General features: G+C 42.8%; 1 protein-coding gene across 8 annotated transcripts in view; it reads left to right on the forward strand.

The window, feature by feature from the left end:
* The first annotated feature begins 907 nt into the window (after window positions 1–907).
* The window catches only part of CADPS (calcium dependent secretion activator), a 411,831-nt gene continuing 398,514 nt past the window's right edge, over window positions 908–14,224 (forward strand). For all 8 annotated transcript variants that reach the window (XM_084902706.1, XM_084902705.1, XM_084902699.1 and 5 more), the window contains exon 1: window positions 908–2,280. In XM_084902706.1, the coding sequence (XP_084758832.1) occupies window positions 1,843–2,280 (438 nt within the window). In that variant the 5' untranslated portion in view covers window positions 908–1,842. The remainder of the gene's footprint in view (window positions 2,281–14,224) is intronic.

Consider the following 14,224-nt stretch of genomic DNA (forward strand, 5'->3'; position numbering starts at 1 on the left):
GTTTGGCTTGCTACATTTTCTGTTCCAGGGAAACCAGTACAATATACTTTGAACATCTTTTATGTCTTTAAAATAATGATAACGTGAAGACTGCCAAGTTGTAACAATTTCCACATCACTTGATTATTTATTTTAAATTTGGTAGAGAATGAGTGATGACCACAAAAGTTATGTATGCCCTTGAAGGGAGTATGGTGGTAAAGTCAAATATATTACCTTATTCAAAAAAATCAAACAGGGGTGGTTAGGGTTAAGTGGAAACTTAGGTTTATTTTTAGTTCTCAAAGAGACTCATTAGGGAGCTTCACTTGAATATCAAAGCCTCTAGCAAACTCATGATGCATTTGAAGGTACATAAAGACAGATGTGATGTAAACTTTAAATTCCCACTACACATTTACAACTACCATCAGTACCTTCGAAAAATTAGAGCATTAGAAAATACATAAATATAGCCCATGGGTTGGAGAGAAGTCTCTAGACAGCTTAAGTCCCAAGGCTGGAGAGGGCTGGTTTGTTTTCAATCCATCTGCGGGTCGCTGATTAGATTCAGCACGCTGGCTAGCTCCGCTCTCCGCGGATTTATTGGCCTAGGAGCACAGGGAGGAAGGCACCATCTGCTGCTTTTGAATTAATAGATAACTGGGAGCCAGGGATGAAGACGGTGCCACAGAGTCATCGTATTAGATGTTGATGCCAACGAGTTTTCTTTTTTGGGGGGAGGGGAAAGACTTTGTCTAATATCGGGGTCCCCACGCCTCTACCCAGATCCTCCAGCGAGCTAGAATGGAGAAAGGGCAGAAAACCAGAAACGCTTCTATTTCTCTGCTAGGCTCGTCAGGGAAGAAAGTGTTCCCAGTTCTTGGAATTGAAGGATGTCCATCATAGCTTCCCCCATAGCTTTTTTTTCTACTTAAATGTCCATCATAGCTTTTTTTCCTACTTAAATTAGTTGAGCTGCAAGGCCGATACACAAACCCTCCCTAATCTGATCACTTTTAACAAAAGCGAGCGTATGTAAAGCCAGTTGCTGGAGTCCCAGTTTACACAGGTGGGACACATACCCTGCCCACAGGAAAGGGGGCAGGCGCTTTACCATGCGGCATCTCGCTGGCTTCCTCTTAGTGAGACCTCTGGATTGAGCCTCCTCGCTATCAAGTCATCACTGGCTGGTGTATTTCTTCCTCCCTCCAGAACTTTTGTCCGAGGGAGGGGGGAGAGAGGTCGGGGCAGGGAGAGAGCTGAGGATCGAGGAGGAAACTGTCCACAGAAGGAAGGGGCGGAGAAGAGGGTAGGAAAGCCTTAGGGTCGGCACTGAAGCTCTGAGGCTTCGGGGTCGCTCGCGCTCTCCGGCTCCAGCCCTCCGCAGCCGCCCTTTGCGCCACGGACACTGGAGAGTTAAGCCAATAAACACGTAAGCGCCGCTCCCTCCCCAATCGGCAAGTTGCCTCTCCGGCTCTTGGCTGCATCGACAGCTTGCAACACTCGGCATCTTTCCTGCAGGCGCCTCCTTCCGCGGCTGCAGATGGCATTCGGCTGCGGGCTCCGGGCTTGCCGTTGACTGTCCCCCTTTGCCCACCTCCGGCCCCGGACGCACCTCTCTCTCTCTTCCCTTCCTCCCTTCCTCCCCTCGCGCTCCCGGCTTTGGGCGCAGCTCCGGATCGCCGGGCGGAGGAAGCAGTCGCGGCGGCCGAGGCTGAGCTGTAGGGCGCTCGCTCCCTCCCTGATTTGGGGAGAAGCGCCCATCCGGGAGAGCCGACCCCCAGCTGCCTCCAGCGCCCCCCATCTCTTGCACCCCAAGTCGAGGCTCCAGGGGACCACCCCCCTTCTCCAGGCGGCACCATGCTGGACCCCTCGTCCAGCGAAGAGGAATCGGATGAGATCGTGGAGGAGGAGAGCGGCAAGGAGGCGCTGGGCTCGGCCGCGCCCGGCGCGCGCCTGTCCCCCAGCCGCACCAGCGAGGGCTCGGCCGGCGGCGCGGGGCTGGGGGGCGGCGGCGCGAGCGCCGGGGCCGGGGTCGGCGCCGGCGGCGGGGGCAGCGGAGCCAGCGGCGGCGGCGGGGCCGGGGGGCTGCAGCCCAGCAGCCGCGCCGGCGGCGGCCGGCCCTCCAGCCCCAGCCCGTCGGTGGTGAGCGAGAAGGAGAAGGAGGAGCTGGAGCGGCTGCAGAAGGAGGAGGAGGAGAGGAAGAAGCGGCTGCAGCTCTACGTGTTCGTGATGCGCTGCATCGCCTACCCCTTCAACGCCAAGCAGCCCACCGACATGGCCCGCCGGCAGCAGAAGGTAGGTGCCGCCGCCCGGGAGGCCCAGCGGCAGGCGGCGCCGGGGAGCCGCCGGGCGGGCGGGGCGGACAATGGGAGCCGGCGGCGCCGCGGGCGGGGAGGAGCCGGGGGTGGAGACCGCGCCCTGGGGAAGGGGCTGCGCGGCCCCCTCTCCGCGGCCGGGATCCCGGAGGGGCCTGGGGTGCAGCGCCGCGTTCCGGGCCTCCCCGGTCCTGCTCGGTGGCCCCGGAGGCTCCGGGAGGGACGGGCAGCCTGGGCGCCCACAGAGGCCTGGCTCGCCCGGGGCTCCGGCACCCTCCGGCGGCGGCGGGCGGCGGCTCTCCGCTCCAGGCCCGCCCTCCGGGGCGTGCGCTCCCCGGCGGGGCCGCCGGCAGGTGGGGGCGCCCGAGCGGAGCCGGCGGAGCGCCTCCGTGCAGCGCTGGGCTCTCGGATGCTGAGAGCCACCGCCGGGCCGGGCGGGAGAGAGCAAGCTCGGAAGGCGAAGCTTCCAGTCTCACCGGGGAGGGAAGGGCACCCTCCTCCCTCTCCCGGGTCAGCAGATCGCGACTGGGGTCGCCTAAGGGACCTGGGGCACCACTTTCCTGGGTGCCCTCCGATCCCCCGTCTTCTTCCTCACGAACCCCAAAGCAGGGGCACTCCCTCTGGTCCTCCTGCCCGGGTCAGGCCCTCTGCCGTCCTCCCCATGGCCCTCTTTGCCTCCCAAGGTGACTTCGCCGCGACCTTCTGGCTTTCCGAGGCCCTCCGTGCCTGCCCCCCGAAAATGCTCCAGCAAAAAAGCCTCGCAATGACAAGCTTGGGAAGCTTTCTGGGTCTGAGGTTGGAGCCAGGCTGAGCGGCCTTTGATGTGAAAAAAACATCTATTTCTATCTGCTGCTCTCCAGCCGGAGAAAGGAGGGGGTGGCGCCTGCAGGAGGAGGGGCCAGGGGAAGGAAGGGGTCAGCAGCGCCCAGGTGGGGTGAGTCAGGGGAGAAAGTCAGCGCTGTGTTTTGTCTCCTCCCTCCGTGAATGTGCAGCACGTGAGCTCCCAGAACAGCTAGTGAAGGCCCCGAGGGCTCTGTGCGGAGCCAGCTCCAGCCCCAGCGAGGTTGTGAGACCAGTTTCTTAAAATAGTGAATTTCTGGTTGCTGCCAGTTAAGACTGAATTTTATGTTGCTGTAGTAGAGTCTCAGGACTTCCTATATTTATCCACCCTTATCTTGAGCGAGCCCAGGTTGCTCTGTTTGCTTTGCTCACATTTGTACACACACCAGCCAGCACTGATGATGTATTCCAGCTAGCTCAATTTTGAGGACCAGTTTTATTAAAAATAAAACTCATTTCCTGGTTGAGAAAGAGCAGGTGGATTACACACTCCATTCTCCACCCCCCCCCCCCCCCATCACTAGCTTCTTGCTTTTTCAACCTGTATTTGGGACTACATAGAGCAAAAGTACCCTCCGAACAGTGCAAGTTTCCTGGATATTCTTTTAATATTGGGTGATGGGGCCTGATATTTCAGGTTTCAGCTTGGGATTATTATGGTAACTGTGTCTTTATTAGCAGGGGAAATTCCATCTTTAAAACCTATCCCATTAATAAATCACCAACCATCAAAGATGTCCTAGTTTGGGCAATGAAAACTGTTGTGATTTACAGAACAAGAAATTTCCCTTTATCAAGCAAAAGGCCCTTGCTTGCGCTGTCCTTTAGATAGATGCTGACATCCAGCACTAGAATGAGAGAAATCTGTTCTCACAGAGACCCTCTTGTAAACAACAGTCAGCCACCTGAGAAAGATTATAGTCAGCCACCTGGGAAAGATTATCCAGAGGCTCAGGTCTTCTCATCTGATTGTACCTTTTACCTGAATCCATTCAAAGCTGTGCTTTTGAGGAGCAGGAGGGTTTTGGTTTTACACATGACCTTAACATCAGAGAGGCCACAAAACAGGTTGATAACACTGGCATTTGGTCAAACTATTTTTAGTTATTGCAACAAATTAGTGCCAATACACATCCTAGCAAAGCTGCCTCAGGACTGTTGGCTGTCATGGGAAGCTGAGTATCTATCTTCTTATTACAAGAGAAGCCAAACTTTTCTATTGCTATAGCTTTGTCTTTAGAATCTTTCTGGAATAGGGTGTTTTGCCATTTTTCCCCCTTCCAGTAGAAAGCTTGGAACTTTTAATGAAATTGAAAAAAAAAAAAAAAAAATGGATCCCGGCCAGTGCTGCTCAGTGGTTGAATGTTGACCCATGAACCAGGAGGTTCCCCAGTTTGATTTTTGGTCAGGGCACATGCCCGTTTGCAGGCTTGATCCCCAGTAGGGGACATAGGGGAGGCAATTGATTGATGTTTCTCTCTCATCCATGTTTCCATCTCTGTGTCCTTCTCCCTTTCTCTAAAATCAATTAAAAAAATTAAAAAGAATTGTAAATGACCCATCAATGAAAGTAACTAAACTGCATAATTACTGTGGTAAAATTCAAATCCAACAAATAAGAATGATGAACTAATATTAGTCTTGGAGAAATATAAACAAGTTGTTAACTAAATATGAGTTTGTAGTAGACTGGATATGAATGAACTAGAATTGATATGGAGAAAGGGAATAGAGTGACATGGAGGGAGAGAAAGAAAACTGCCTATGAAAAAGAGTTGCTGAATTGGGGAAAAGAAGAGATCATATCAAATCATCATACTATGTGCCTTCAACTTAGACAATGTTATATGTCAATTATCTCAATAAAGCTGGGGATAAAAATAATATTATATCATACTGCATATGATGCACATTACAAAACCAAAGCGTCTATATTTATAATACTTATTTTTCAAGCACCTACTATGTGCAGGACACTTCACTTAGGTCATATTTAAAAATAGACTATATATATATATATATATATATATATATATATATATATATTTTAGAAGTTTTAGATTTACTAAAACATAGAGAAAACTGTACAGAAAGTTTCTATGTAATCCTCACCTAGTTTGTTTCCCCATTATTGATATTTTACTGTAATATGGTACATCTGTTACAACAAAGAACCCATATTGACACTTACTATTAACTAAAATATATAGTTTATTCAGATTTTCTTAGTTTTTACCTAAATTTCCTTTTCTGGTCTTAGGTCATTTTAAATTAACCCTAACAACATAAGGGAAACCATCCTCATTTTTAGAAGGGAAAATAGACTGAGAGAGGTTTTGTACTTTTCGTAAAGCACTGTGCAACTAGGTGAAAGAGTGGGGACTGAAGCCCGGGGCATTCTAATTCCAAACCCTATCTTTTTAACAAGCAGCACTGGCTAGAAATATTCTAAAGTGGAAAAATAGAACCCTAGCATCCTGAGAACATATGTGTACTTCTTACCCAGGGTTATTTCTGTTTGAGGTGAGAGAAGCCTACAGCCCTTTCTAAGGGCATCTGTCACATCCAGTGGTCCCCTCTGAGCCACAGCATAAGTTCCAAGGCCTCCAGGGGATGCCTGAAACCACTTATGGTACCAAACCCCATATGTAATTTGTTTTTCCTAAACATACATTCCTATGGTAACATTTGATTTGTAAGTAAGGCACAATAAATATTAACAGCAATAAATAAAAATAAAGTAGAACACTTTTAAGTTATGCAAATGGCTTTGGGGTCATTATTAAGTAAAAGTGTTCCTTGAACATAAGCACTGTGAAACCATGACTGTCAGTCTGATAACCTAGGTGCTCCCCAGGGACTCATGGAGAGGTGGCATACACAGCCTGGACAAGCTGGATAAGGGGCGATTTACAAGGGATGGAAGGGGGTGACATGAAATCAACATGCTACTCACAGAAAGGCACACGATTTAAAACATTAATTATTTATTCCGGAAATTTTCCATTTAATATTATTGGATGATGGTTGACCATAGGTAGCTGAAACCACAAATAAGGGGGCGGGGGGCTACATGGACAATATATACATTTAGGTACTAACCTCATAGAGAATATGAAGGAGAGAAATGTTAGTCGATAAATCTGAACACCAGATTGTTGTCAGTCTTTGTGGTACTGCTATGAATCTAAATATAACATGCTGGACATCATTTATGACCAAAATAAAAACCTGACCATCATACTGGCACAAAAATGATGATCTCTGAGACTTAGTTTTCTTCTTTTGTCAAAATGCAGAGTGAATACCTAGAAGTTGGCATGGCAAAGTGACACCATATGTTTGTAAATTCTGTAGTGGCGGCGATGGGTGGCTGCCTCCTGTGAAATAGCTACTATAGATATTGCTGCGGGAATGTAAAAGAAGGCACTGTAAACAGTTGTGTACTGTTTAGATGGACATAACCCACTTTTTAAAAAGTGGATAGGAATTATTTATAATGCCTGGATTACAAATGTCCAACATGAATATTGTGTGCATGTGTAGGTTTGTGTACATGTGTGACTGTGTGTATATACTGAGAAAAAAGAGGCAACCCTAAAATTATGCCTATTCTATATGAACTCCTATATCATTCAGGAGGACTTTAGACTAGCTGAGTTGTAAGTTCAAGCTGCTCACTTCCATGTAATTTAGCTTATATCTTGCCATGAAAATATGACTAACGTTGAATCACTGTTAGCCATAGAAATTCATCTTTCTTCACTTACTTACTTGACCTTGTTAGTTGGCCATGATTCAAAAGCCTATAGCCTATACCTTTCTTTAAAAAAAAAAAAAAAATATATATATATATATATATATATATATATATATATATATATATATATTATTGTTTTTTTTTACAGAGAGGAAAGGAGAGGGATAGAGAACTAGAAACATCGATGAGAGAGAAACATTGACCAGCTGCCTCCTGCACACCCCCCACCAGGATGTGCCCGCAACCAATGTACACGCCCTTGACCGGGATCGAACCTGGGACCTTTCAGTCCGCAGACCAATGCTCTACCACTGAGCCAAACCGGTTTCGGCCTATAGCCTATACTTTTCACAAAATTTAATAAGACCTACTACTAGTTAACTATATATATGTTTAATTAAGTTTATTAGGGTGAAATTGGTAAGATGATCATATTGTATTTTAAGTCAATACTAGTGATTCATCCATTCAGATATGTTTTGAGGCATTTGGATTAGCTCCACTACTCAGAATTCTTAAGGGTTGCTTAGTCAGTGCAATATATGATTTGCATTTCAGAAAAATAAATATTTTAATCTTTGAGAAAACAAAGTGACTATTAAACCAGACTGCTTTTAAAATAATTACATGTTTCTCTCTTCATCAAGGAAAAGATGCATTCTTTAAATATGCTTTTTGGCACCCCCACCCCGCCCACCTCCTCGGTGCAGTAGGCAGGAACTGTTATGCACTGGTAGCGGCAGAGGCATTCTGAAGATGCGAAACACTGCAAAAGCAATAAGAGAGGTTCTTGCCTCATTACATATTTGGAATAGCCTTCTGATTCTCTAAAAACTAGACTGAAGAACAAAGGAAATTAAATATTTCATTCCAGAAGGGTTGTACTGTGTAAAGTGGTAAAAGTCAAATGAGTCAGAGATCTTTCTCCTCTGAAGGCAAATTTAATACACAATAATAGGCTATCCATGAAAATATACTCATATGCAAGGCAGTGGATATGATTCTGATCATTGTTTGTGACTTGGGACTAGGTGTCTTTACAACGTAAGCTGGAGTGATCAGGAGAGTTCCATTAACTTAGAACTAAGTTTGAAGTATGTGTTCTTGCACTAGGCACTCTCGCAGGCGTGGTGGCTGAACCGGAAGATACCTGTAAAATATGCTTCTGAATTGGGAATCTATGTCCTAGTTTGGAAGACAACATATAAGCCTATAATTGGAAAGTGTTTTATCAAGATGTTGATGACAATGCAAAAGTAGTGGAGAGATATGCATGCCCACACAGGATTGGAACATATTCATTGAGGAAGTTAGATCTTAAAGAATTTGTATGACTTGTGAGCATAAGGAAAGACAGGCATTCCAGTCTGGAGAAGAGCATGAGATAGCAGAAGTATGGAAAGGAGTCATTGCTAGGGGAGCACTATTAGTCTGATTCTTTTGGCTCCAAGCGACAGAAACCTAACTCCAGAAGAAAATAATGGGAAGGGGACAGATTTATTAGTGCATGTAATTAGCAAATCCAGCACAGCGGTGACTGCAGGAATGGTTGGATGTAGGAATTCAAGTTACTTCCTCAACAGAATAAGAAAGCTGGCTAATGATGGAAAATGATTATATTAAAACCTGTGTCTGAGCTCAAACTCTGCAACTTGATTGTAGGCGAGTCATCTTCTGTCTCTGTTGTCATCTGTCATGTAGAGTTAGAGGATGGAGAAGCTTCAGATATTGTCTAATGTCCCCTCTATATGTAATAATTGATCATTTTTTTCTGGACAATGAGGTTACTTATTACCAAGACTTATAATTTCATTCAAACTTGTATTTGGTATGTTTTTACATTATAAAATAAGGCAGTGTCTTCAAAGAATCTGAGGGGGTTTAGAAATGAAGTTAGAGCTCCCTTTGTCCAACTATCTGAATTTTCAGACAAGGAGGTGAGATCTTAAAAGGTTACAAGACCACAGATTACATGAAAAATTATAAGCTGGGGCTTGTGACCTGAAAGTGACCCACAATTGTACTTTGTTTTTTCTACAATGAATTTTTTAATTTTTAAAATTAGTTATGGGAATTTAAAACTATTAAAATATTTCACATTTAAAAAATCTGTATTTCTGGCTTCTCTTATAATTGGAAGATATAGCAAAGCTGGGCCTAAACTTTCATGAGTTTGCAAAAAGCAATAGAAGTAAGATTTTACCAAGACATTACTTAAATACTAGTAGTAGCACATTTATCACTTTTAATTAAAACTATACTTGTTCTAAGAGAGATTTTACACACACACACACACACACACACACACACACACACACTGAGTGGCCAGATTATTATGATCTCTGAACGCATAATAATCTGGCCACTCAGTGTGTGTGTGTGTGTGTGTGTGTGTGTGTGTGTGTGTGTGTGTGTGTTAGAGGCCCGGTACATGAATTTGTGCATGGGTGGGGTCTGGCCAGCCTGGCAAGGGGGAGGGGACATGGCCGGTTGGCTGGTCTGCCTACTGGTCGAACTCTTGGTCGAGGGGACAATTTGATTATTAGTCTTTTATTATATATATTTATTATTATATATACTGAGTGGCCAGATTAGTATGCATTCAGAAATCTGGCCACTCAGTGTATATGTATGTATATGTATATGTATATGTATATGTATATGTATATGTATATGTATATGTATATGTATATGTATATATAGATGCTAGGACTATCTGGTTTTTGCCAACAACACCTCTTCTTACCAGTGCTGCACAGATATTGATGGTCTGACCTTGGCACCTATAAGGCATCCAAAAAAAGAAACTGGAATTTGGAACTCTATGTTCCTGTTTCTGGCAACAGTTTCCATGTTAGGATCAGATTTATCTTTTCTGCAGAATCAGAGAGCTTATGATCAGAATTACTTTGTTACTTTTTCATTTCTCAGTCCAAGCATGTGATAGAATTACTTCTCTGTCAATTGCAGGTAAAGAAAGGGGAATGAGGTTATTCAGTGGGTTGAGTTCTGATCATTGTTTTTGACAGATGATGGACAGTGAGGAACAGTAGTTAAGAGCATAGACTCTGAAACTCAAATGCCTTGGTTTGCTTCTTGGCTATCCGCCAAACTAGCTGTGTGATATTGGCCAATTTAACCGCTTTATGACTCAGTTTACTCAATAAAATGGAGGTAGTAGTGGTGTCTTCTTCACTGGGTACTTGTGAAAATTAAGATAATACAGCAAAGCTCTTAAAGCAATATCTGGCATGTGGTAAATGTTATGTGCTATTATTGCTAAGTTGGTATGTACAATGTTGTTTTATTTTTATTGGTGAAAGGATTAAAAAGTGTAATATATGTGAAGTACTGACTATAGCAAGCCTTGTTTGTTATTGCTGTCATCATTGTAATCATCATCATCATTGCTATGATAAGCAGACTTATAAGCAAGACAGTTGATATGATTACAGCATTGTCTGAAACAAATGAGGGTATAATGTACCCCTATTCCTCTTTCGTTGAGACATTTCACTAACTCTGCAGTCTCTGGTGCAAATCCCTGGTCAGTTTTGTGACCTGGAGGCTATGTTGACCTTGGACATATTTTCTAATCTCTTTAAGTCTTAATTTCCCCACCTGCAAAATGGGGGGGGGGGAATAATATTAGTGTTACAAAGAAAAAAAAAGCATGTTAATTGCTTAACAACTCCTTAATATGGGGTAAATGTTGAGCAAATGTTATCAGTAACAGTTAAAATAGCCTTCTCGCATTTTTGTCCATCAAAGGCCCCAATGGTATTTTATACTACAATTCCTTATTTTAGAACATCTTTCTCACCTTTTTTCCCCTGACTTGCTCTTATTTGTCCTTTAATTAATTCAGGTATTATCTCCTTCAAAAACCTTACCAAACCTTTATATTGGACTAAAAGTTCCTATAACTCCCTGGTTCATGCCCATGTTACATCCTGTACACTATAATTAACTATCCTTTTGTGTGGATTCACCTCTTCCACCAGACTGTAACAACCTCAAAGACACGGACCACACTTTATTACTTCTCTATTCCTCATCTCCCAAAACAGTGCCTGGTGCATAGTAGGTGCTTGTAAACATTCCAACTATTTAAACTCTGCTGCTTCATTTCCCAAGGAGATTCCAGAAGAGGAAGTGGAGTCATAAATACAATCTGCCTCTATTAAAGAAAAACAACTTATTTTACTTTTATCTAAACTTCTCAGTGGAAAACGTGAAGGGTAAATAAATTACCAAATGATTTCAAAATTATTTATGTTGCAGAAACATACCATCAATCACTTCCCAACTTAGCTTCTTTATACCAACAACTGATTAATTTCTAGATTCATTACAAAGAAAAGTCTTCTTTCAAAAACTATAAGCAATTATGAATTTCTTGCAATGGCTGAATCCCAGTTGAACTGGAATCACTAGTGCATGTTTAAGTGGCCAACATTAAGTCAGGAAGAGCCCAGGTGAGAACGGAATCTCTATATTGGAAATATGTTCTTTAGGATGTTTTATTTGCTTTAGGTCTTTATGAAGGAAAATAAGGCAGTCACAGTATTATATTGAAAGTTAGGTGTTTTTAATATCAGTCTCAATGTTGCCAAAGTTATAGAATAGAACCTATAAGTTCTATATATTTAGACACAAGTAAATATGCTGCTTTTCTCTAATTTTATTCTCTGTAGGATTTTGGCACTACTTTATCTCTTACATTGGAGGTCTTTTATGATTGTAGTTAGGATATAAGTAAATAATAACTGTGGCATACTGTATTGGATAGGGAAATAAGACTATGATGGGTGAGAAATAGCTATAAAAAAGTAAAACCACTTAGGTATGGATTTTTCTGATGCCTTTAGTCCAAGGAAAAATTATCTCATTTCTTTCATTTTAACAAGCAGAGGAAATACTGAGAAGTTTAAAAAAGAAATTGAGTTATCAATCCTTGAGTAGTCCATGCTTCCAGCTACTGTTCTATTGTAAAATTGAGAGATATGGAGTAAACTGACAATGTGTTGATAATAGTAATGATACTGATAATGATCATTGATAACATATTATACAACAGCCAATGGGAGGAAAATATCAGCCTGTCCTATGGTGTTTCTCAGTAGCTCTCGTGTGCAGTAGGAAAGTTTGGAGAGATATTGAAGTTAACTTTTAAAAATTATTCCTACGTGTTCCAGGAGCAAATGCCCAGTTTACAACCAGAGGCTGTAGTGCTTTCAAAAAATACAATAGGATTTTGGCAAATCTGTGGCGTGGTACAGTGAATCTACTACGTCACTTAAGAAAGCAAACGATAAACACTGAAAATTTTTGCAAATAATTATGCCTTGTGTTGCCCATGCAGGAAAACAGCCTTTTGGTGTGAATGATAGGCATGGAGTTGTTTAAGCAAATGAGTTAAAACATATCTTGAACATCCACTTTGGCGATTTTTCTGACAAGTACAGCAACTGTTGTCTATATGGTAGAGTGTCATAACATACTCTGTTCAAAACATTTCTTAGGGGCTCTTCCATATTCAATTTTTGTTTGTTACACATCATCAGACAACATTGTATTGAGCTACTTATACATATAAGAAACTCACTAAATTCTCTAGACAAAATATGCAAAGGCACTTTAGACAGCCTTCCTGATCTCCAAAAACCTATCTATCTGGTTGAGAAGTTGAGGTGCACCAACTTAGAACACACCTTGTACCGTATTTTCCGGTGTATAAGACGACACTGTGTTCTAGTAAAAAGCCTGCTCAGATTGACCAGAGTCAGAGAGGCGGCCTATTAAAAAAAGAACTGGTGTTGCCTCGGAAGTGGGGGATAGTCTTATACAGCGAATATAGGCCTAAACCTATGTTTTAACTGTAAAATTAGGGGGCCATCTTATACGCCGGAAAATAAGGTACTGTAAGTCAGGGTGTGATGAGTATCTGAATCTTATGTAAATATTGGTGTTCTTTGGGTTTCCATCCTTGGCTCTTGTTATGAGTTGTTTGTGTCTGCACTCCCCTTCTCCCCTCTAAATTCATATGTCTAAGTCTTAACACCCTTCCTTCAAAATGTGACCTTATATGGAAACAAGTTCTTGGCAGATGTAATTGTTAAAGAAAAAGTTGTTAGGACCCTAATCCATTATGCCTGGCGTCCTTATTGAATAGGAAAATTTAACATAGATGTACACATGGGGAGAACACCATGGGAAAAAGAAGGCAGACATTGGAGTGACACTTTTATAAGCAAGGGACACCAAAGATTGCCAGAAAACCACCAGAAGCTAAGGGGGAGGTAGGTATGGGATATATTCTTCCTCAGAGCCCCCAGAAGGAACCAACCCTGCATACAACTTAATCTCAAATTTCTAGGCTCCAGAACTGTGAGAAAATAAACTGCTGTTGTTAAAATCACCTGGTCTATGGCACTTTGTTTCAACAGCCCCAGTAAACCAATACAGCCCTTTTTCATCTCTATGCTGTCTCTCAGCAACCTCACCTCTGAACAATGGTGTAGCTACTAACATTTCTATGTTTCCATTCTCAGTGATCTCCAGCACAGTTCTCTCATGAGATCTCAAACCCATATATTTAGTCATTTACATCAGTGCTGCTGAAGGTGTGATCTCAGACTGGTCCTAATCATGGGTCTATAAGAAGGTAAGATAAGGAACTTGTATTCAAATGCAAATCCACTCTGCTCTCTTCAGGAAAGTCTCCCTACAAAAAAAAATCATCAGTTGAATTGTTTAGTGATGAAGTTGATGTAATTTCCAGCACTAGAACTTTGTCTTGTGAAAATCAATAAAAACAGTTCACAGACTGGACAGGTCTACAGACTAGGAAGAGCACTGACCTCTAGGACACCTCCCCATAGAAGTCTTCAGACCATTCAATAATAGAACTTCTCTCCCCTTGCTCTTTTCTAATTCAGCAAAGACACATGTATTGTCTTATGGTCGTGGAGTACTGTTCTGGTACTAATATATAAGCTAGGCAGAAATGCAAAACTCAACTTCAAACTTTTACCATTGCTCATCCTCATCACCAAAGAGTGCACTTGTCCTGTTGATGTTCCTGCTGAGAAAAATTTCTTCTCTTTCTCTTCTTCTTCACCACTTGTGCCCTGCTTTGGGTCCTTATGACTATTTACATGGACTTTTGAGACAACCTTCTAACTGTTCTCCCTGCCCCCTTTCTTACTTACATTTCATCTAGCTTCCAGAGTGATCCGAAGCAAAAATTTGATTACGACCTTTCCCTGCTCAGAATTCTTATGTAGCTTTTAGTTGCACGCACAGGATAAACTCTAAACTT

Source organism: Pipistrellus hanaki (genome assembly GCF_964339955.1).
Source record: "Pipistrellus hanaki genome assembly, chromosome: 13".
NCBI lineage: Eukaryota > Metazoa > Chordata > Mammalia > Chiroptera > Vespertilionidae > Pipistrellus > Pipistrellus hanaki.